This window comes from Uranotaenia lowii, chromosome 2 (assembly GCF_029784155.1).
Source record: "Uranotaenia lowii strain MFRU-FL chromosome 2, ASM2978415v1, whole genome shotgun sequence".
NCBI lineage: Eukaryota > Metazoa > Arthropoda > Insecta > Diptera > Culicidae > Uranotaenia > Uranotaenia lowii.
In genome coordinates this window covers 220,375,954-220,402,171 of record NC_073692.1, presented here as the reverse complement: position 1 = coordinate 220,402,171, position 26,218 = coordinate 220,375,954, and the positions used below count along the sequence as shown (strand labels likewise).

General features: G+C 35.5%; 1 protein-coding gene across 1 annotated transcript; it reads right to left on the bottom strand.

Moving 5' to 3' along the window:
- Positions 1 to 1,488: 1,488 nt before the first annotated feature.
- On the bottom strand, positions 1,489 to 2,818 carry LOC129742344 (uncharacterized). The gene is made up of 2 exons (XM_055734236.1): positions 2,393 to 2,818; positions 1,489 to 2,322 (listed from the first exon to the last, which is right to left on the bottom strand). The coding sequence occupies exons 1-2, from the start codon at positions 2,816 to 2,818 to the stop codon at positions 1,489 to 1,491; spliced, it is 1,260 nt and encodes a 419-aa protein (XP_055590211.1).
- Between the last annotated feature and the right edge of the window lie 23,400 nt (positions 2,819 to 26,218).

Sequence of the window (26,218 nt, the reverse complement as noted above, 5' to 3'; positions counted from 1 at the left end):
GGCGGCTTTAACCATTGACGGAACGATACCTCTGGCAGAACAGGTGCGCATAACTCCAGACAGGTAACAGACGGCTGCTTGACCAAAGGGACAACATAGCAGCAGGATCCACAGGCAGCGTCTTCTCCTTCGTCGGTGACCTTAGCGGCGCTTGAAGGAGTGCTAGACAGTTGACTTTATTGAGCGACGGGACCGACGAGCAGCGTATCGTAGAGCGCGTACCCTGAGTTGGGCTCACAGGATGCGTTGAATACCACGCATTCATTGGTGGTTTTGCTGGCATTCTTGAGCACCGGGTGATGTGGCAGATAGCAGTTCGGTTTGTAGTGTTGAACAGAATCGCTGTGGTGTGAATATCTGGTGGAGTTACGATGTGTGGCATTCGTTTCGTTATCTCCAAGGGTGGTTTGTGGATCATTAGACCGGGAATGGCAGGCGACGTATCCTTCGTCGTGGATTTGAGTGGTGGAGGGTTCAACGTCCATCCTTTGGCTCCCATCGGTGGTGTCCATTGGCCGGAACTCCCCAGGGATCATTTCTCGGGTTTGATCAACGGTGGAGAGGAAGCACGCTCGCGGTGCGGTGGTGGAGCTGGAATCCACTCTGCCAGAAACTGTCCAGCCAAAGAGGGTGTCCACCAAAAACGGGAAACCGTTACCAAGGGAATGGCGTACGCCTGTGTGAAACTCATGGTAACATTCTCCACCGATGATCATGTCGATTGTTGCTGGAACGTTGAACTGAGGATCCGCCAATGGAACCTTCGGCATTCTCCAGGCAGTTGAATCGATCGGGGATGTGGGGAGATATGATGTTGGTTTCTTCATTACGAGGAAATCGAGTGTGGTGGAGAAGTCGCTGTTCTTGGATATGATCTTGGCAGCTAACTTGTCATCATAACTATTACTATTATTTATTGTACATCAACGGATCACATATTGATCCTAATGAAAAAAAATAAATTAAAAATTAAAACTAAAGACACTACAAATACAATTGTCTACACAAAACTTAAAGCTTTAAGGATTTTTCTTCGGAATGCATCCCTCGAAACGTCAAAATCAAAATATTCGGAGTAGCGGTTGAATGTCTTGATTACACCAATAAGTGCTGTGTTAGCCCCATAATTATTCAAACGAAGAGGGACGTAGAGCTGGAACTCACGATTTCTCAAACCACGTGGTCGTATGTTGAGTTGAATACCTTCCAAAAGTGCGGGACAATCAGTTCTGGATGAAAGTAAATCAGCTACGATAGAGGCTCGTGCGGCGCGGCGGTCCTGCGGTCCTGTGCTTAATACGCTTGACTGACTCTCCAATTCCGGCAACTGCGATATCCACGGGGCTTTGACGGGTGGCGAGTTCATTCGCCAGCTTCCTGGTTATGAAATTGGACATCGCTGCAGAATCTAGTAGAGCTCGTGCTTGGATCTTTCTGCCGTATCGGTCGACTACTAACAACGAGACTGTCTCCAAAAGAACGGTTGAATTAGAATTCACGGAAAGATGTTGGTGGGCTAAGCGATCTATTGGGGCCTGAATTCGCTTGTGTGGCTTGTGATCTCTCGGATGAGGACTCGTTCGGTGGTGCTGCTTGGTCGTGCAACATAGTATGGTGCTTCGCTTGGCAAATCCTACACAGGAACTTTGATTTACAGGATCTTGCCTGGTGGTTCGCGCGGAAGCAATTCCAGCAAAGACTGTGCTGTGTCACAAGCTCTCGCCGTTGGGAGCTTGACAGATGCTGAAATGCTGGACATTGGTGCAATGGATGTTGTCTCAGGCAACAGTGGCATGGCGAAGTGCTGAATTGAGTTTCGGAAGTAGCTGTGTTCACGACAGATCGGATGGGAACTGGTTTCTTCGGGATTGGTCCGGCCACCTTGGAAACGGTGGGCACTGAGGAACGACGTTGGAGATCGCTATCTACGGATTTCAACATCCGGACCTGATGGATGAGAAACTCGATGAGCTCTTCGTATTTCACTTCGTCCTTCTGTCGAGTATCTTGCTCCCATGCACGAATCGTCGCCGAATCCAACTTGTTTGAAATGATGAAGATGAGCAGAGTGTCCCAATGCTCGATCGGTTCGCCCAACTTTCCCAAAGCCTTGACGTGTCGCTGAAAATCATCCACTAGTGTGTTGAGGTCTTGAGCTGACTCATACTGGATCGGTGGAAGATTGTACAGACCTCGAAACAGCTCCTTCTTGAGGAATCGCTTACTATCGTAACGCTTCTTAAGCGCATCCCACGTCGACGAATAATTATCGGCTTGGATATTCACCGACTCGAATGGTTTTCTGGCCTCTCCTTCCAGCGACTGTAATAGGTACTGCAGCTTGTTGACGATCGGTTATGTCCTCGTTGAATCATCGAAATGAAATTGTCGCGGAATGATATCTCGATTCATCCCCGCTAAACTTCGGTAGATCGATTTTCGGCAACCGATGATGGAAACTGGAAGACATGCTATGAGAAGTCGATGCGTGCATGATCGTCGAACTCAGAAGATGCTCCCTGCTTTCCAGTTTAGACAGCAAAAAACCTTTCGCTCTGCAAAATCGATCCTCGAAATCAGCCCGGAACTCAAGATGACCTTCAAACCTCTCCTCGTGATCACCCAGCTCAATATCATTCTGCACGTTCAGGAACAGCTCGTTGCATTTGTTCAGCGTCTCCAAACGCACCGCAACCTGGCAACAATCTCGTTCATAGGTGTACTCCGCGATGAACTTCTCCACCACATCTCGCTCAGCACACGCTCGTCGTCTCGTCAGAAGGTTCGCTGTTAGTTTTTTCTCCGTCTTGCTAGTCATCACTCAACACCACTCAAATCACACGTAATTGCACCAAAAAAGACCGTTAATGCCACCAACGATTGATTTTTCGGATGCGATTTGTAAATAAAAATCTCCAAAATATTCTTATTTTATTCGAGTTGCTATCCTTTTGGACAATATTGTAATTAGCAACTTGTATAAACGTCACCCAGCAATGCAACAATCGCCTAAAAATAAACACCAGAAGCGATTTTTAATTTTTTCAAAAAATCCAATTTTTGAAGTGTGGATATAATTATGAACGACACTGTAGAGTGCACCACCCTAAAAGCACATGCAATTTGCCGTAGGCCAAAAATTGCAATTTCATTAAAAAGTTTTTAAATTTTCACGTGTTGCAAAACTTTTGCGCTGTACTGTGTTGCAAAATGTTTGTACTGCAATGTAATTCTGTCGTTTGTTTTGATTCCACAATTAATCGTACCTAACTCGATTTCGCTGATTGCTGTTGTTTGCACTCTATTGCAAAGTTAAATGTGTGTTTTATTTGTTGTCCGATCAATAACAGGCCAGGATATTTATTCTGAGTGAGTATACCACAAAATGGCCTACCTTGTCGTGGATGTTTTACAAACCACAGCTGCTACTGCGCTCCCGGAAGATGGCGAATTATGATTCCTCTGCTGGTCCAGATGAGCTTTCTGTCCTCGAATCCGGCTCGAAGGACCAAATGTTCGGGCTCGGCCGATGGGGGGTTCGGATTTCAGGGAATTTCTTTCCGTCTCCAATCGACGGCATCCACCAGCAGCAGGAATGTAGGGTGAGTCGTCTTCAATTCGCACCACTAGCTGATCACCCGTTCGGGGGGAGATTTTGTTTGCACTATTCGGGTCTGTTTGCGAGATAGCACCACACAGTATTCACTCGATAATTGTTGCCACCAAATATATTTCCCAACTTTCGGAACTATTTAAGAAGTAAGTCGCTTGATTGGACTTAATTATAGACTTTTATTGGAAACGAATTAAAACCCGTGCGTTCAATTCAACTTTACTTTCTATTCTAACAACTAAATTGGCTTACTAAACTATTGTATGTAGCTCTCTCTGGGTTCATCGCTATGTTGCGAGAGAGTTGATTATACACTAGGGTACGATCACAAATATTGGTTTTACGAACAAATGAGTTACAGTGTCAAGTGAACATAAGACACATTACAACACAAACTTATTCTAATTCCTGATCAGTGTAGTACCGATCAAGTTAAATAAAGAAGCACATGATACGTACATAAGTCAACAACATAGAGCAAAACATGCTAACGCAAAGCGACAACGATGACAGTTGAAACGAGATTTTTATCTCAACACACAGCTGAGATATTTAGAATGGCCCACGTTACCCCACTTACCCCTTGATATTGAAAATAAGCGAGTTCTCATGAAACAAATTCTCATTTCCATAGTCTTGAAATGTTCCTACTAAATAAGCATAACTTTTAATGATAAAGCTGATAAATTATATTCACTTTTTCTATTTTTTTTAAATAAATTTACCAAATTTGATTGTATAGATTTTTTAAGCTTTCAAATCAACTTTCCGAATTTTAAAGTGGAACTGATGAAAAATTGAAATGTTTTTCAGAAGTTTGTCTTTTTTTTTCTACTCTCAGCTTTGTGATCTGAAAACATATTTTTGGAAGCCTATTAATCTAACTTTTTAGTAAGAAAAACATAGTTTCTTGTTTTGTTCTTTCCAGAACCCAATATTTCAATGGACGAAGACATAATATTCATAGCAAGAAATTTTAAACTAACACCGCGCTGGAAAATTTTTGTTGATACTTACGGTTTTTCAGATCCTCTTACATAAATTCCGTTCCGGAACGACTTCGTTCCTTTCTGGGGAAAAACCAAAACCACATTGGTTTATTTTGGTTTCTCTTTCCCTTTTGGTCGGTCAATTCGCATACTGAGAACAATAGCGTTTTGACACCCATGATCATCGATGATTATCACAACAATACAAATGTTGTCATCATACACAATCAACTTAGCCAACACAGCATGTGGTTCAGAGTAACCCAGCAGTGTTGGCAATTTATTCTGAGAGAATATCTCAGAATCCGATAGGAAACAAGAACTGATTCTGAGCTTGGGAATCAGTAAGTTTTAAGCGACAAGATGATAATCGCTATAGAATTAAGTTATTGTATAAGGACTTGACGAAGGAAAAAATGATGGTTAACTCAATTCCAACAAAACCTGCGTTGTTTACTCATACTTCAACAATTTTTATTTTAATCCTGGTTCTTTTTTAAATCGATTATGATTTTTAAATGAATCTATGAGGGGTTCGAAAAATAATTACAAGTAGCAAATATTACGCTTAGTTATAATGTGTAATGTAAGCTAAATTAGTATTTGTTTTGTGTTTTCAATATTTACAACAAACCTTGAATTTTCTTATTCTAATTATTTTTTGAAGAGATTTATCACCGTAATTTATGTTTGTTGGTACTTAATTTATTTTTGCTCGCCCAAACGCAACCGGATATGTAGAGCAATCTCGACGACCTCACCGAAAGTTCCAAGGCAGCAGGTCTCAAAGTCAATGTCGGAAAGACCAAGTCGATGTAGATCAACACAGGAAATCCCTCCAGTTTCATGGTAGCTGGGCAACAAGTTGAGAAAGTGGAGTGCTTCCAGTATCTTGGTAGCCAGATAACGCCTGATGGTACCAGAAAAGACATCGAAACCCGGATCAGAAAAGCCCGATTTGCGTTTGCGAGTCTCCGAAACATCTGGCGGTCACGCCAGATCTCTCTACGAACAAACATCCGAATCTTCAACTCAAACGTCAAATCCGTATTGCTGTACGGGTGCGAAACTTGGTGCACATATGCGGTGACGACGCGAAAACTGCAAGTATTTGTAAACCGCTGCCTGCGGAACATCATCCGCGCTTGGTGGCCTGGCAACTGGATCTCGAATGAGGAACTACATCGCCGGTGTCATCAAAGGGCGCTAGAAATCGAGATTCGGGAACGTAAGTGGAGATGGGTTGGGCACACGCTGCGAAAAGATGAAAACGAGATTTGCAGAGAGGCGCTAGACTGGAATCCAGAAGGACATCGAAGAAGAGGCAGACCCAGAAACTCGTGGCGGCGAAGTCTAGCCGCTGAAATCCGAACTGTCGACGATAATCTTGACTGGGACCAGGTGAAGACGCTGGCTCCGGATCGTCAACAGTGGAGGTCTTTTACCACGGCCCTATGCACCGGAGGATCGGCGCGGGATCATTAAGTAAGTAAGTAAGTAAAAATGGCCAAACATTTGATTTGTTTCTTAGATTTTGTATAACATTTGGATTTTATTAAATAATGCGTGTTTTAAAACCTTACGAAATCACCCTTATCAGTAAAAAGAGTTTTTGTCTAAAATACTGTTTTTAAACGGCTTAACTCTATCAAAAATAATAAGAACACACTTATTGATATAAAAAAGATTTAGAAACAGCTAACATTTGTAAATTTTAGCTTATACATTAAACATACTATTATTGTTGCTTTTCTCTTCTAATAATTGTGATAACAAAGATCCAGTTACTCTCAGGAGCCACTAAGAGCTTAGGAACGAGAAACATCAGTTTTTTATGCGGTTAGAGTCGATAGGTGCCTGGCAAATTGGTTCAAATGCGAGTGCATTTTTACTTGTCATTTATTAATCTGCTCCAAAGCAGCAAAACTTCGGTGCAGATAAATACGATATTTCCCTGAAGATCGAGGTGGCTCCAGAGAGTTTTGTGAAAGTTGATTGAAGAAACTTATAAAAATTTACGTTTTAAACAAGTCTCACATTTTGGACAGAATAAGTTATAAGTTGCATTTTTTTTCATGGAATACCGCCATTTCATCCAGATCCAGATTTTATTTAGGTTTAGCTGTGGTTTCCAACTCTAGACTAGAAAAAATTGCTAGTTTCCAAAACAACATTCAATGATAAAAAAATATGTTATTTACATAAATTAAATCACATAATGCCCTTGCATATATTGAGGATATGAGGGCTAGTGTCTTACAAATGCTAAAACCACAAACTGTGGAGGAAAGACTGTAAGGTATACCAATATCGAGATTCAATCTCATGACCATTTCCGTAGAAGATTTTAAGACCATCCACTACACTTTGGTCGCTGGCATAATACAAAAATTGGGCATCTGCCTTCATTCATGGTTTCAATTTCATTTTTGTTGTGTAGCTATGTACATGTTTAAATAGTGAATTTAAAAAAAATACTTGATCAGTTTTTATAATTGAAAGAATATTAAAATCAACAAGTCAAACATGTGCTTGTTGAGTGTTAGTTGGTACCGGAGCCTCTCAAACTGTCAAGAAACGCGAAACGTCGCTTATGTTTGCAAAAGTCTTTGATAGAAATCTATTTTTAATAGGTAGATGAGAAAATTATGATGTACAAAGATCTATTAAAGTCGAGGTGGCTCCAGAGAGTAAAATTTCTCTTTTATAAATGTCTTTTTTTTTTAAATGAGCGTTTGACTTCTTTGTATTCTAAGCAAATACAAAATTAGTCCTTTAAAAAAATCAAAGCGATAAGCATTTTTTTAACTGTGCCCAAATAACTCTCCAGTCAACGAAAAAGCCTTAGTTAAAGTGCTGCCAAAAATCGGTGTTACCAGCAAAATTTGTGCACACTTTCTACGTTTCTCTGACAAAGGCACATATACAATTAGCTTGAGCGCAACAGCTGCTGCCATTATAGAATGAAAGGGGTAATCATTGTTATGCTTCTAGTGCTACTTAGGATAAGTTCAAGCATGATTAAAACTCTTCAGAAAGAATAAAATCATTGAATTTAAAAAGAGATTCAAGTTTAACATGTTTCTTTTTTCTTTTCCATAGCCTTAAATTCTGAAGTTGGTTCATTGAAGTAATAAATGCAGTTTCACTTTAAGAAGATGTAACAGCCTTTAAGGTAGCCAGTTTAGCCGACTTCGGGCACACAAGATGCGACGATACTTAACAATTTCCCATCTTCTTTGACGGGACAAAACTATCAACTTGCTTAACCCGGATCACGTTTCATTCGAGCAGAAAAGTTTTCTTTTTTCGTCGCAGGGCACTAATTAGTGGAGTGGCGTTACTTCGTTTTTCTTCGAGTATATACTGTCTTTGGGTAATTGTGTAAAACGACGGCATGAAGGATGACGATAGGGTTTTTTTTTGTTTGTATTCACTTTTTCTTCGCTTACCATAACTTGATGCATTATGCAAAGACACCTGCAGTCTTCTGAAAAGAGTGGTTGGATTTTTGATTATTTAAACTGATTTACGAGAGTTGAATGTTAGCTGGTTGATCCCTTTAAGTTTTCAATCAATTGTAATCAAATCAAAGTAATCAAATCAACATTTTTTCATAGAATGAAAAACGCCTCGGTTTTTGTTTATTGCGAAATAGCTATTTGTAATCTAGCACAACAATTACCAAGAAATCAAATCCATTACTTTTTGCTCAAGATCCGTCAATTCAATGTATCTAACTCATAAAGGATGGAAAATTTAGTCAGCTTATTATAAACTAATTCTGTCCAGCTGCTACCGAATGGTACATTTCTGTTACATATTCAGAAACAAAGCCCAAATCCACACAATCCTTTCCACTTGCCGGAAAATCTGCCGCATCGATCAAAAACTACCTTTTCTAATCAAATTGCAATCATCGTTCGATGTTGGTTCGTTTGTGTTTTTGCTTTTCCTCAAATCCAGTGCACATAAATGCAAAAACTTTAAACCCCTTCTCGAAGGCTCATTAGCCTCGGTACCGCCTGGGAGGTATGCAACATGCACTACACTGCTCGGATCAGCTCAAAACCACTTGGTGCACCCATCCTTCTATCTACGTCCGTCTGTTTGGCAACCAAATCCGGAGCTTTCGGAATATTTTGTGTATTTATTTTATTGAAAATTCCACTCACCAACCAAAACTATCTTCCCAGCCTCGAATGTTGGGATGCCACAATATCGATGGAAAGTGGGCACTTCAATTAGAATGATACAGTCAGTTATCGGTTCGTTTATTCCTATCAAGTCCATTGACACCAAAACCAATGTTAAAAACTATGTTTATTTTGAATAATTTTTCAATAAATAAACCTCAAAGGCAATAGCCGTAAAATAATTGAATCAGTCTCACAAAGCGGCAGAGATGAATAACACATCAATGTGGCCATACATATCGAATCGAGGCTTCCGGGATAATTGAGGAAAAAATGAAGCTGCTGCACATCTGCCCAGCAGACGGATGGAAATTGAATTCCAATTATCGCTCACAGGCCTCATTCCACAGATTTGCGCACTCACAAAGCTCCGAATGTGTAGGCTTATGCATCTAGGTTTCGGCTGGCCCTTTAATGGGCGCCCGGTTTGCAGAGTTGTTTGTTTTCGGATACAGAGTATTTTTTTTCAAATTGACTCAAATACATACTATAACTAGGCCGGATTTGAGGTTTAAATGTACATTTAACCGATAACAGGTTGCCTTTTTTCCTAAATGTATAAGAAATATGAGAAATGTTTGAAGCTTCCAAGAATTTGCTTGCCTAACGAGTTTCAGTAAAAGATTCAAAAAAGTTACTTATTTCTTGCTTTGTGTCTGTGCCACCCAAGTGACTTAGTGGCTCACTCGAAATAATTACCAATCGATGATAGAGCTTGACGTTTTAGGCGTGTTCGATTTTTCTAAATGCATGTTCATCTGACTGACTGCCAGTGTCTATAAATCGAATTCCAAAAAAAAAACTTGAACAAAGGTATATTTGTGGTGTTCAGCTTCGAAAATTATATTGATTGGCACTATTAAATTTCATTTTTCATTTCGATCGTTGAAGTAAGTTAGAACTCAAGTAAAAGTAGGGTTCTGTAGTACGATGCCCCAAAAGGTATGTGCATCCGGAGTTAGCAACCAGAAGTGCCAGGTGTCCTGGTTTTTCAGGGTATAGGGGAGATGAGGGCATAACAAGCACTTCTTTTTTCTACACAAGTACGTATTTTCTTAAACAAATTTTCATGAGGATTTGTTTCGTACCTCCTATAGTCTATAGTATTAATTTTTCACCGAAAAAGAAATATCCTTTTCATCTTTACAGAAATATTAAATAATAACCAGCTAGGTTCTCAAGTGACGAAAATATTATAATTTTTGAGCACTGTAGTGAATTTCTTTTTACGCAACATTTCATATTAAGATTTGACCTTTTTTCCACTTTAAAATAAACACTTTTTCCGGGCTCACAAAATCTGCAGAAAAACACGTATATTCGTCATCAAAATCGAATCTAGAATGTCTCTCCATCATTCATCCACACCTGTCTTCGTCTCCCAACCAGTTCACTATCGTCCAGTCATGCGTTCATCCTCTCCCATAGTTTCTCGCTCACACACTGCTCAAACTTCTACCATTTTACGTTAGCGTTATCTGTATCAATTTACACACTCCAATTTTGAATGAGTCTAATGTATTATTCAATCATTTTCACACTGTTTATTTCAACTAATCAGATCTTACTTAGATGAATAATCTTAAATAAGTAATGCAAGATTAATTTATTCAGTATATTTTAAACAACGCTATTAAATACTATACTAGTTCAACTATTTGATATTTAACATATACTCTCAGGACATATCTACCACATTCGCCTCCTTCTCTACTCTATTTATGGAGGGAATCATCTCTAGATCGTTTTTTTATATCTTTCATTGAAAAGAGGAAATACATGTAGATGTACTGTTAATCTCCCTACATAGCTTTAGTAGAACTTAAAGTTTTTTTTTATACGATAATTTATTAAAAACTTTGTTTTTTTTTTTACAGAAGAAAATTGATTTCTATAATTTCATCTAACGGCGTACCATAACTCGGTTTGACATCTTATTCCCGTTTTTTTTTGTGTCAAATATTTTGTAGAGTGAATTGAGTGCCTTTTCGACTGCTCTCTCCTAGTCACTCAACTATTTGACAGATTAACAAAAACAATTTCTAGTTCAAACCAGCGGTGTCATATATACAGATTTTTCTGTATTATACAGATTTTTCATCGTCAATACAGATAAGATACAGATACAGATTTTTATACAGATTTTTAAACATTGATACAGATTTATACAGATTTTTAAGAAGAAAAAAACAAAATCAATTGCTGATGAATCGTATTTTATGGGCTAACTGAGTTAAATCTTTTTAAACCTTTATCTTTCCAACTGCAGTATACGCTTGCAACCAAGGGGCTGAAAGAGAAAGAAATTTTCGAACTGACATTTCAGTACCGCACTGACGTTTTGGTACCAAAATGCCATTGAAATCAAAGGGGAACTGACGTTCTGGTTCCAAAAAGTCGGTACGGTCCGTTTGTATGTGATTTGACAGTTGCTTCAGTCCTTTGCTTGCAACAGCACAAATAATTTATCCAGACCTTTAACTTCTACAAGTAAGCTTTTGTGACGACTATTACTATGACTTATCATTAATTCTAGGTTAGTAGAAGCTTCAAAAGTCTCTTTTTTTCAACAGCATAACTTAATTGTTTTAACGGTGAATCCCCCTAACAGAGTACACAAAATTTGGTAATAAAATCAGCGTAAAATCTCTTCTCCTTAAGTTTGATATCTATAGAGTAGGGTGGTATTAAGGATTATCACTTTAGGAGAGTAAAAAAAATAGATGGAGAATCATATAGAAAATTCTAATTTCAGATTCAATTAGGTTTGCATCGTCAGTTTTTAATCCAAAACTCTTTAACTGAATAAAGTAGGAGCACACTTAAGAATTTTAAAACAAAACCATTTCTTATACGATATGCAGTTATTTTTTTTAAGCTAACCCACTTAATGAAACGAGTTTTAGTTCATAAATACAGGGAAAAATTCTCAAAATTTAGTTTTGATATTTCATTACGATAACAAAAAGTATTTGTCTTTATGGTCCATGCACTGATGTGAAAATTATTAATAAAATTTAATAAACAGAACTTGAAATTGAACCTGTTACAATAAGACAATCACTGAAGTCAATATTACATTTCATTTTTTTATCTTAATGTGTCCAGTTTCATATGGCAGAATATTGTTAAATTATTATAGGTATTTATAGTTTTTGAGTTATTTTTCTAAGTGTAACATTTAGCATGATGTTTAGAAGACGAAATTTTTCGTAGTTAATCCTAAATGTGGCAAGGATTCAAAAATAAGATTTAAAATTTTTATCAATAACACGTGGCAGAAAATTTCAAGCAATATAAGCTCTTATTTTTTATATGAATACTAAAAATAGGTTGAAAAATACATTCATCAAATTTATTCGCTGGCAAAACTTCATGGCAAAGATATAAAAAAATGGTTTCAATTCAGCCATCGACTTTCTCGCGGACCGTGAGTTATTTTGACTTCGTAGGAAAAAGTGATAAAAGTTTCCGTTTTGTCATTTTTATTCTCATTCAACAAAAAAATCGGAATTTTGACCTAAATTTAATGAACAAATAACAATCTTTCGTATTTCTTGGAGAATGACTCAAAACATTTTGTAGACTTTGGCAAGGTTGGGAAATAAGTTAAAATCTTCAATATCAAATTCTCAAAGACTTTCTTGAATTATGTCAGAAATAGATATTATTTAATTTTTTAAAGCGTTGTGTTTTTGGAACTAAAATATCTTAGCAGGATATATGAATGATTGATTGAATGGAAGATAACAGAAAGGTTTAAAATATGTTGTACATATTCATGTAGGTTTAGTACTGGGTATAAAAAGAATAAATTAAAATTTCTATTTAAAACCTGATTGATTTGAATTTAGGAACCCAAAAGCTTCCAAAATCAACTAAGTTTTTAAACATTTGAATTTGAATTTAAAATAAATTTTTGTTTTTATTACCGATAACATATTTATATCCAGGTGAGGGTTCGACTTTTATACTAGAATAAAAATACTAGGCTATTGAATCAGATTCAAATTTCTCAATAGTAATTGTGTAATCAACTTTCACTCATAACATGAATTCAATTTCCGTACTTAAATAAACATTTTTGAATTTTAGGATTTTTGAAATAAGATTGAAAAAATTCAGTAAACAGGAATGTAAATTCAGAATAACATTCATAATTATTGGAATACATAATTATTTAGAATTATATATTCAAAGCATTGAGCTAAATCTCACGCATTTCGCGATCCGGTTTAGAGAATTAAAAGTTTTAAAGATTTATGTATTCAATGAAAGGATGCTCAGCAAAATGCTGCTTAAATGTGACGAACTTTTAAATTTTTGTCCTAAGGTTGTTAGATTGCGACCAAAAAAATGCATTTTTCATCTGATTAAGTTCAATTAATGAACTAAATTTTATTTTTTTGAATAATGAATACGTTAAAACCATTAAAACTGATTTCCAAATTGCATATTGAGCAATGAGCTAACATAGAAAACAATAATTGAAGTTTTTTTTTTGGTTTAAGTTCAAATACAGATAAATACAGTTTTTTTCATGAGGCCGATACAGATTTTTTAAAAAAACATCTGACAACCCTGGTTCAAACCGTTCTAACGCTAGCAACTTCTGCATGGACGACGGCACAAATAGAGAAACGCAGAAATCCACAGTCCCTCAGCAACAAACATCGAGAAACACTACGGACAACCAAAAGCCGACTGATCATGGCCCACAACAGGATGCGCCGAATGTTGGAACCTTCAGTAAATGCACCGGAATCAAGCGCAAAGCGTACGGATTTCAGATCAGTTTCAATTTCATCTTCATCAACATACGGACAATCGCCGGCCGAAAATGGAATAGGACGATTTTGGAATCATCCGAGAAGCACCGGAATCAAGCTGATTTAAGCCAGTTTAAATTTCACCTCCATCGACACCCGGACCCTGAAAACCCGCTGCTATACGATGCCAAAATGTAACTATGATGACACAAATAAGTGACCGAATATTGGTCTCTTTTCACACCGACCATTTAAAAAGGAAAAAGAGCTTATAAACAACGGCTCCTAATGTTTCCGATATTTCAGGGAATCACCAGAACTAGTCACAAACATCCTTCACCCGATGGTGACAGGGCCCGACAGTACACATCTGGACAAACAACGCCAAGCCTTAAAGCCAAGCACGTTCTGGAATCAATCCGCCAACAATGCATCATTTCCATCTACAATCCTTGAAAAAAGGTCACATTTACGATCTCCGTGACTTTTTCAACAAATTGAACCGATGCTAGAAAAACATGCATTTGACTCTGTTATGGACCTCTCTGTGGACCTCAAAGATGATTACCAAGTAACAGTTCATAACTCCTCACACGGGAATAGGAGCAACAGACCTGCCGTGGGATCGATTTCTCAATTGAACTACGTTACCTCACAACGAAATTATTGTTACTACATTATCCTTTCCTTACCAATTGAATAGCATCCAACTTAGAAAATCTTGTATTATCTTGTAATATCTCGTGTTGTCATTTAAGACCAGTTTCAGAATAGTTATTATAGTGCATAATTGAAACAGTAATCTTCTCACTTATTATGAAGTGTATAGTAATTATGTTACATTTAGTTACGAGATAAATTTTAGATTTTACTCTACAATAGGTGCCTTTAAAATGTGAAACATTGCCGTTGTTAGTTTTATCCCATCATATGAAAATTTACGAGCATGGAATTGTTCTATGAAAACAATAAATTCTGTATTGTTTAACTAGTAAAAAGAGATCAGAATGCTCTCACGTAAATTTTCCTTCGTCAGTCAACAAGTCGTTTTTTCTTTTTGTGGAATTGCTATGCAATAAGTATCATTATTAATACAAAACGCCATAGAGTTTCAAATTGGAACCTATTGAAAGGTTCGTTAACTTCACTTGTCATCCATTGTTTTTTTCTGTTGTTTAATGGTTCTAGTGTTTGTAAATTTTTTCTATATGGATTTGCATGAGAAGGTGTTGTAAGATTCATGGCAATTGAATGAAGGTAATACATACATATAACATCCGCTTTCGTAAATGAAACTGTTTAATAGCAAATGAAGAATTTTAACAAGAGTACCACCGAAGTGATTTAAGTACAACAGAGCATGTTCAACTCAGGTAGACAACTATCTCATTAGCATTCAATCATTCCGCTATGGATTTTCAATTACATAGTAGTCCCAAATTGAAACCCATTGAACAACTTTAATTTAACATGCCACCACTGTTTTTTGATTGCTGGTGAATGGTTCTAGTGTTTGTAAATGGTTGCTTTATGGCTTTGCCTAAGCCTGCATTTTAAGAATCATGGAATGTGAATGGTGTTATATTATCACCCTCTTTTGGGAATGAAAACTTTTCATTATCAAATGAAGGACTTTAACGAGAGTATAAGAATGAACTCAGCCTAACCGGGCATGTTCTACTCTGACTATCAAATCAAACATAGCGCTTCAAAAAAAACTATCCTGTTTCAGTCAAAATTTGATTTGTTTCTTTTTTTATTCCAATAATGAGAATCCTTATTTATACAAAATGTCCAGCAATTCCAAATTATGACTTATTGAATGATTTCACTTGAAATCAATTTTTCGTACATAATCTTTGGTGGTTGAATGTAATCCTTATATTGTTTATGAAAAATCGCTTTCATAGCGTAGCCTCAAGGCTTTGCACTATTTACCGTTTTATTTTACAAAAAATTAAATATACGTTTAATTTCAATGTTTATTATTATCTTCTTCTTTAACAAAAACTAATTAATAACAACATATGCCGATGAACTTAATTTGGGTATCTCAATAATCATTCTCCAATAATACTAGTTTGCTTTGGAAAACGATTTTCTCGCCGGATATCAAATATAATGTCCATTTTCGGATTAGCATCTTTTAGTTTGTGACCTAAACGTCTAAACGTGATTCGATCGTGCCTCACCTCCCACAAAGCTTTGATGAATTATGTTGTGTGATATTGTACATTTTGGACTTGACCTCTGGCAAGCCAGCTTTAATTAACACTTCATGTCACGGTTTTTTTTTTTCAAAAAATTCTCAAGAGTGCGCAATGATGAATACAAGAAAAGAAAAATAATGAAAAAATATTATTTTCACATATTTCGGTTATTTGCAAAAACATCAATTGTTGCAAATTTGTTACTTTAAGAAACGAAGGGTTAACTGAATTGTGACCTATTGCATAACTTTATTTGGACTTGACCTCTCGCAAGCCATCTTTTAATAAGCCAAATTTTGACCTCTCGTAAGCCATCTTTTGATTAACTGAGTTGTGACCTCTCGCACAACTTTATTGGGACTTGACCTCTCGCAAGCCATCTTTTAATGAACCAAGTTGTGACCTCTCACACAACTTTATTAGGACTGGACCTCTCGCAAGCCATTTTTTTTAAAAATAGACTGAGTTGTGACCTCTCGCACAACTTTATTCGGACTTGACCTCTCGCAAGCCATTTTTTTTAAAGAACTGAGTTGTGACCTCTCGCACAACTTTATTAGGACTTGACCTCTCGCAAGCCATATTTTAATGAATTGAGTTGTGACCTCTCGCACAACTTTATTGGGACTTGACCTCTCGCAAGCCATCTTTTAATGAACCAAGTTGTGACCTCTCGCACAACTTTATTAGGACTTGACCTCTCGCAAGCCATTTTTTTTAAATAGACTGAGTTGTGACCTCTCGCACAACTTTATTTGGACTTGACCTCTCGCAAGCCATTTTTTTTAAAGAACTGAGTTGTGACCTCTCGCACAACTTTATTAGGACTTGACCTCTCGCAAGCCATATTTTAATGAATTGAGTTGTGACCTCTCGCACAACTTTATTGGGACTTGACCTCTTGCAAGCCATCTTTTAATGAACTGGTGACCTCTCGCTCAACTTTATTTGGACTTGACCTCTCGCAAGCCATCTTTTGATTAACTGAGTTGTGACCTCTCGCACAACTTGATTAGGACTTGACCTCTCGCAAGCCATCTTTTAATAAATTGAGTTGTGACCTCTCGCACATCTTTATTTGGGCTTGACCTGTCGCAAGCCGTCTTTCATCGATTGTCGTTTTCACATTGTCATCATTCCCGATTATTAATTTCAACTCGTTTTATTTGTGACCTGTCGCACAAACTCACCAGTAGCAAACCTTATTTTCATCGATCGTCGTTTAAACATTTTCCTCATTCCCGATTTTTGAATTTCATCTAATTTAGTTTATGATCTGTCGCATAAACTAAACGGGACTTGATCAATCGCAAGCCGTCTTTTTAAAAATCATAGTATTGTGAACTCTCGCATATCTTCGTTTGAACTAGAACTATTGCAATTCTGGAATATAATTAAAGGTTTATCAAATGTTTATTTTAAAACAATTAATGAATTGACACATGAATCCGAACCTAGCATTTATAATTTGATTTATTAACTCTCATCCTCAGTCGTTAATGTTCAAAATTAGGTAAATGTAGAGTCATAAATTTGCATGATTTCGTTATGACGATTTACCAACTCAATCGAAGAGTTACAATAACTTTGCATAATTTGTGTTAATAATTCGTGAGAAACCTTCAATTAAATTTTACTTTTTATACTTAACACTGGCTATAGGCCCAATTATATAAAATGCACTATCATCAAAGATTTTTTTTTTTTTACGTTAACTGAATTTACATTTTTATCTGATTCTGAACAACAAGCCAACTTTTATATATATTTATTTTAATTGTTCATCTTTTCTACTATCAATAAATATTTTTAACGAAATTGGCTGGATTTCCGTTTGTTCGACATTCAAACTTATTTTAAAACCCAATATATATCCACATTCTATCCGATTCGTCTCCGTTATGTCAGAATTAACCTGTGGTAACATCACTACGTCACTGATTTCAAGCTTAAATACATTTTTAATATAATCGTCAACACAATACGTATTCAAAACACATTTTCATACGAACTGCTCGAGTTAAAAACAACCATTGTATCCCTGTTTAGCACGATGCAAAATAAATATTAAAATACGATCTACTTGAGTTGAAAAAAAAACCATTGCAATCTTGTTCATATCGCACTATGTAAATTAATATCGAAAAACCAACTTCAAAACAGCACTAGTAAATTGTTTCTTAATCTTGTAAATTCATTTGATAGAAGTTTAATACCAACATACCTTGACATCTGGCACCACTGTTGATAAAGCTCAACCATAATTAATGGAGCATCAAAATCACTTTAAACAACGCCATTTTGGCGAATTTAAACTAAAATTTAACAAAACAACTAGACACACTCACGAAATGGGAGCGTAAACTGCGCCATTGTAGTGAATTTCTTTTTACGCAACATTTCATATTAAGATTTGACCTTTTTTCCACTTTAAAATAAACACTTTTTCCGGGCTCACAAAATCTGCAGAAAAACACGTATATTCGTCATCAAAATCGAATCTAGAATGTCTCTCCATCATTCATCCACACCTGTCTTCGTCTCCCAACCAGTTCACTATCGTCCAGTCATGCGTTCATCCTCTCCCATAGTTTCTCGCTCACACACTGCTCAAACTTCTACCATTTTACGTTAGCGTTATCTGTATCAATTTACACACTCCAATTTTGAATGAGTCTAATGTATTATTCAATCATTTTCACACTGTTTATTTCAACTAATCAGATCTTACTTAGATGAATAATCTTAAATAAGTAATGCAAGATTAATTTATTCAGTATATTTTAAACAACGCTATTAAATACTATACTAGTTCAACTATTTGATATTTAACATATACTCTCAGGACATATCTACCACAAGCACCACCAAATAAGCTTTTATGCCCTTTAAGTCATCTTGAACTGAAATGTACGCACTGTAACGTAACATGATTTAAACATTGTTTCTCAATTTTCACCATCATAATTTTTTTTTATTTTTCACTTTAATCATTTTTCAAACGCGTTATGACTAAAATTTGATGACCTGGGGAGCACAGAGCACTATTAATCAGGGCACGATGAGCATTTTCTGCCGTACAATCTAGCAGCGAATTTAACTCGATGAAGTCAACTGAATAATAGAGCTTCAGCTTGACTTGTTTCATCTGACTTTTCATCATGGGCCTATTGATAAGGTGTCGGAGAGGTAATCAGTAGACTCGAGTTCGATTCCTGTTCGAGGGGATTTTTTTTTGCACATACCATTCATGATTGATATTTTTTATTGTTACATTATACGGCTAATAGCATCAAAGCATCATCCGTCAAACAAAACACCAGAAACATAATGTTTGAGCATGTGTTAATTTTTGAATTCTACAAACAGGCCTAGATTATTTCGTTATTGCATTGTTTGATAAATCTACGCCTCACCGTTTAGTGCAATCATGATCATGAATGATAAATGAAAAAAAATCACCTCGACCAGGAATCGAACTCGAGCCTACTGATTACCTCTCCGACATCTTACCAATAGGCCAAATCGTCAGACGATACAAGTCAAACTGTAGCTCTATTACTCAGTTGACTTCATCGAGTCGAATTTGCTGATAGAATCCCCGGCAGAAAACGCTCATTATGCCTTCATTAATGGTGCTCATACTGCCTCGGGGGGTTTCTCATTATGCCTCTACAGTGACTGGTTTTCAGCTTTCGGCAAAAATTTTAAAAATGCATATTTAGACGTTTTTATCTACTTTTTCAAGTTTCATCCAATTAGGCAATAGACTATTTGAGTGTCTGAACACGAAACAATGTTGTAATTCACATATTACAGCTGTTCTCTATGGTTAAATAAGCGTTTTCCTTAAGGTGGCCATTATGCCCCCATTTCCCCTATAGTTGCAAAAATTAGTGTGAGCTGAAATGAAAAAGTCCAGAAAAAAAAGATTTTTGTTGATTTTATTCTATCAAAAACATGTGTGATATTTTATTTACAAATGACATTTTCAGAGAAAGTTTCTTTAAAGAGATCATAAACTGGTAGTTTTTCAACTCCAAGATAAACCAATTACGAAAGTGATCAATTTGATCAACATTTAATCGCATTGAAAATTAAAGATTCGCAAATTGAATTTGTAGAAATCCATATCGAAATAAGTTTATTGAGAAAATTACAGAAAATATTTACTAATAGATTAGCTTAGCTTATTTGACTACTCACATCAACCTCGAATCGTTGAAAATGCTTGAATATCAGGAATAGGCCATCAATTTTGTTCAGAGGCTAAATGAATGCTTGGCATTAGGGGCTCATTCACACTGCACAAAACTGATGCTCTCTCTTTGAACATGAATAACGGCGCCGGCCACGTCCTAGTAGTCAAAAGATAGATTGGAAAAAAGAGAAAGGTATGAAAGATTTATTTAGAGCTTTAGGACTGCATCCTAGTAATCAAAATGTAGATAGGAGTGGGGTAAAAGGAATCGATAGGAGACACTTTTGTTGACAAGTGTTTTGATTCTTATTATGAATTCTACTCTATTTCTTATGTTTACTCTAAACCTGAGATTGAAACAAGATGCATATTTTTATTACTGTTGTTCTGTAGTAGAAAATGCTTCTATCATAAAAACTTTCTATCTTTTTGATAATGAATTATCTCACAAATTTTTCTTTAGAGCATTGATAAAACAATGTGGGAACTGTTTTTCTACCGGACACTTCAGATTTTTAAGCGATATTTCCAAAAAATATATTTTTGTGAACATTCATTCCTCTACAGATTCGAATAATCACAGTGTTATTAGGAAAAAAACAATATTGGGAAAAAGATAATTTTTAACAATAAAAATAATAATTTGAAATAAAAGCATACACTAAGTGAAAATCTTGGCAATCAAACTACATGTTTTTTCTCTAAAGCATTGCAGAAGGTAAAAGGATTCTTTTTATTCCATTTACGCTCTGTAGCCAGGGGCAGTCCTAGAGTTGGCTCTTGGGGGGGGTGATTTTCCAAATTTTCAAAAATCAGTCATTATGGAGGAACGTAATATCTGGTGAAATTTGGAATTATTGTGAAAAAGCGAAAAATGAGGAAAGTGGCGGGGGGATGGGAGGGGCTTAGGTTTTTCACTTTCCAATGAGTACAATTTTCACTGAACAAAATCAGATGTATTTCGAAATATATGAAATAAGAGAAGAATTTTTTAACAAACTTTTTCTATATTTATAGAAAATCCAGCAAATCTTTAATATTCACTGCAAAAATGTTAATAAAAAGAAAATTGTCATAATTTGTTTATCTGGTAGTTTGAAATTATCACTTTCAAAGATCTTTAAAGGATTTCTCATTATAAATGTCATATTACAAATGAAAATTATACACGCGTTGATGAGCTTCTGAATATTTTTTAGTGCTAGACCAAACAAAAAGAATAGTTTTGAAATAAGTTTGAGTTAATTATTGTAGTAAACTTGTAGTGATTAACGATTAACGATTATTGAATTTTTCATTGGAGTAAACTAAATAGTGATTTGGAAATTTCGTAATTTAATTTCCAATTTGGAAACACAATCCTCGTTCAAAATTCTGGTTTTGATTTGTCAAATTCTTAATATAAAAACTCAACACTCTAAATATAATTTTAGTTTAAAATTAGATTATCAAAATTAGATATTGAAGTATGAAACTTTTTGAACTTAATTTTAATTGATTTGCTCTTGGATTTAAGGTAATAACACAAAATCTCAATCTTAACTGTACTGAAACAAATGTAATAGCAATAAATAAATTATGAAAAAAGTGAAAAATCGTTTTTTTTCCGTTATGTAGGTAACTATTTATTATTCCAAACTCTTAAAATAATATTGATTTAAAAAAAAAACATGGAATGAAGCAATAAAAGGTTAATTTGGTAAAGAGTATTTATCAACTGCAATTGAAAAAGCCAAACATTCAAATGTAGAGTATCAAACCTTAAACTGGATTTAAACTTAAAATTTCAAACAATTATGTGGATGAGATGAAAGATAAGATAAGATTTCGGCAATATAATTGGTGTAGATCTTGAAATCCAGCAGTATAAGTCAAAAGTCAGAAAAAGCTCTTTCGAATGTCAATTTCATGGATTGCCTTGTTGCCGAAAAAATAATCGACTGATATCGAGAGAGTTTTATCCACAAGAAAAAAAAAATAAAACATTGGCAAAATGATTTTGGAAAAATTTTGCGTCCTTAACTCGATTTTTTTGTCAGATTTGTTGTCAGAAAACTAATTAGTTCAGAGTTCCGACGATCAATTATGAAGCAACTGACCTACATGAACAACAAATATTTGTTTTAAATCTATATATTATTTTTTATTCATTCATCGATGCAGATTTTAGGGTAGAATGCCACTAAATGGTTAGTTTCCGAAAAAACGATACAGATTTTGTTCCTTAAAACAACGATTAAAAAAAATATTTTTTATTTTTTTTTAATTCTATAATTTTGTCGTCCAGAAATAACAGTAAATTACTCAGTTTTCAGAAAAATTGATCATGATTTTGGAACCCTTTTTTTAAATCTTTTTGATCTGTACACTTTTGCTAAAAAGTGCACGAATTTTCTCAATGAATTTTAATCTTGTATTTTTAAAAGTTATACAAAAAAACAGAGCAGATAGAAAAAATACAACCCTTAGACACCCTTAAATAAGTCCAAATCAGTTTTCAAATTCTTTGCACCTCGGAAAATGTGAATTTTGTTTCCTTGTGTTATAATTGTGAATGCAGATTTCGAGTTTTGAAGATGAATTTGAATTCTTTTCTCATAACATCAATTCCTTCATATTGAAACTTAGCTTTTATAAATAGTTTTCATTACTTTTTGGCTCAAAAAACAAAAAAGGAAACGCAAACATTACAAACATTGCCCACAAATTCTTCTTTTGATTTGTTGTTGCTCTGGAATCTGTTGTGTTTTATTAACGCATTAATTTGAATTTAGAAATCTTTTAAAAGTTTTTCAAATTTTAACTTTAACTATTTAAATTTTCATGTTCAATTTCTGTTTGGTAGTATATACTTGATTTTTTTTAACGGTCATCCATTATATGAATGCTTGATGTGATAGATTTCAAACCAAATTGAATAAAATTTGATCTTTTTTTTTAATTTCTTAACATAGGTAGGTTAGTTTGAAGTTTCATAATTAATATTTGAATGGCGTAAAATCGAGGAGAAGATGAATCCGTGCAAGAGAATCTTCACTATGATTCAAAAACTCAATTGTTATTTTGCAATCTAATTATGAATTCCCCGCAAGTGGATTAGTACTGCATAGGATTTTGGAATGAGTTAGACATCACTTTGTAAAGATTTAAAATTGTCAATAAACCAACTGTATACAAAAGAAATTTATATTTGAATTTCAGATTCGTCTTAGCTGGAAGTACAGTTTTATTGTAATATTTTGTCCCGATTTCTTCGGTTTTGAAGATATTTTGAACTACAAAGAAAAATCATAGTGAGGTACTTTCCGTTGCTGAATCTTCCTTAAAAATGGATTTCATGAGGTCTCAACATGTTGTATATTACGATTGAATTTTTTTTGTGAAATATTGATGTTAAACAGAAAGATTAGAAGGTACCAGAGACTGTCAATTGAAGTCACACGTTTCTTAAGTACCTACTGGAAAACTGATCACTCACTCCAATGGAGAATGTGACTGCAATTTAAATTTCCTACTAATAAGGCAATTTAATTTCTGAAAATTAAAGGAAAATGCCAATCTTATGATTCCATACATATGTTTATAGTTTGAGTATTTTTATTGTTTTCTTCTTTCTGACAGAATAAAAAAGAAACTGCATGGTAAAGGCAATCAATGTATGACTTCAGAAGAAAAAAAAATTCAAGAATTACAGTGTTATAACAATAATCACCCCCTATATGACTTTTGTCAATCCATTAAAATTCAAATCATAATGAAAAACTAGGAAGTTCAGATTTTGAAACAAATACAAAATTTATCACAATTTGCTCATGAAAATTTAGGCATATGAGAGATATAAGTGACAAATTAAAAAAATGTCCCTACATTTCATTACCTAACTAAAACATTAAATAGATAAATGGTAAGCAAATACGAAGTCAACACTCTAAGTAATTCAACAGAAATTGATTGGTACAATTCGGTCCAGAGAATTGCAAATTACAGCTGCTTGAGTTTGGAAGACCAACTTTTCTTCAATCTTGAACCTTTAAGTTGTAAGCAAACTTTTTTGTTAATAAAACACCCCCACGGCGTGGAAATTTTTTGAAAATTTTTAAAGCAGATCTACTAGGGGAAGTACAAAGTTTTCAAAGAAATTCGAGCAATTACGGGTATTTAGTAACGGTTTTTTGCCGCTTGGGGGGGGGGGGGGGGGGGTGATCACCCCGATCACCCCCCCCCCCATAGGACCGCGCCTGTCTGTAGTCCACGATGCCTACAATCAAGGCAAATTGTATCTCAATGTGCATGAAACGTATTCTGAATTTCATTCGAAAATCTTTAAAATGTTATTTTTCATGCCATTTTATGATTAAAATACTAAAATGTTTCGAAAGTTTGTTACATATTTTTGATCCAAGAACATCATCAAGCAAGTTAAATACAGCTTTTGAAAAGTCAACAATGAAATAAAATTAAAATTTTGAGGAAGGAACTTCTGGGTTAGTCAAGACGATAATTAATTAGCAAAAACTATTTATTATTTATCTCTTAGTTACATACTTTTTTTTTTAAATATCTCTGATTTAGTTGTGTTGGGTCTTTCTAATTTTTAAAATGTCACCTATAACTGAAAAAATATCAGATGACTGCATTGCATTCCTGTGAAATCTGGGACAAAACATGTCGAAACAGGTGCCAAGCTATTTGAATATGCGTCTTTGATAAAGGTCGAATTCGAGCAAGATATCTATAAAATAGTTGTCGAAAGGAAAGATGATTTTTAACCTTAAGCATACAATACTTTCAACCACACGTATCCACATGGTCAGGCATTAAGGACGATATCCTGGCCAGATTTGACTTATCTGGAATCTTGCCTGTACTTATGGGCATGCCTGAAAATATCCAGAAAATCTGGAATAAACTATAATCAAAGTATAAAGCGATACTTGTCAGCATTCTCCTGTACGATCCACAGTGAAAGATACGCGGATACACCTTAGATGTTTTGCTGAAATCATAAGTTTTTAATCATTGTGTAGCTTTAACAACATTACTTTTGAATCTTTTATAAATTATCTAAAGTCATTTGATAAATTGTACATGTCTGTCGTAGATATTCGGCCTATTCGGCCGACTACTTAGATCAACTATTCGATGAGCCGAATATTCGGCTTAACAATTTTTCGGCGGTATTCGGCGCCGAATATTCGGTACATCTCTAATTTGGATAATCACCCCCTCCCCTCCCCAACAGCAAGCTCTAGGACCGCACCATATCGCAACTGTTATTTGCAGTTGATCAAGTGGCTCAATTACCCCAACAAAATACCAAAACAGTCACTTGAAGTGGCTGAGGTACTTGATGAAACAAATACTAAATTATGGAACAGGCTCCTTATTTTGTCAAGCGTCTATAATTCAATTTTATTCTCAATTTGACTGAATATATCTTAAAATTTAAAAACTAACATTTCTACCTCCAAGAATCCCAACAATGCCATCCAACTAAAAATGTTGTTCTAATGGATTTTGATATGAAGTGATAATTTCTGTGAAAACTATCCCTTGTAACCACCAGCTAAACACAAGCTGAACTGAACAGATTGCCTATTCAGTCCTCTGTTATCAACTTTTCTCATATCATTTATGGCTTTCCTGTTTCCATTCATCGAGCAGCAGAAATCTATATTCCTACTAACCAACTTTGCCGCAGGATTGTCATCATCAGCATCTTCATTTTCATACTGAGCCCCATTTGCCATCAGCATCATCATCATCATAACCATCATCATCTCTTCAGATCATCATCATCATATTCGTTTCTTATTCTGCGTTCGATTTTCTCCGCTGGCAAAGATAAAGTCACACCTTCACCGATATTTCCAAAGAACAGGAACGCATTTTCCGTTGTCGTCGTCGTCCTCCTTTTTCCGGCCACCTCCCGCCAGAAATAGGAAAAGATTTCTCATAACCTAGATTAAACTTTCAATAGTATTTGTAGCCAGCAGGTCTTACGGTGGTTTGGGAAAAATTTTCGGTACGGAAATACCGGCGATGGAAATCGAGGACGACTTAGAATGAGTTCGGCCCGGTTCGACAGGAAATGAAGCATCCGAATGAATGCCTGGCCTGGCTTTGTTGGTGCGGTGTGAATACTTCGAGTGGCAGCAAAGTTTGGATACTCCCATCATCTTTTTCCCGGACCAGGCGGAGTTTCCTTACGGGGGTTTTCAAAAGGGCGCGCAGGATGTT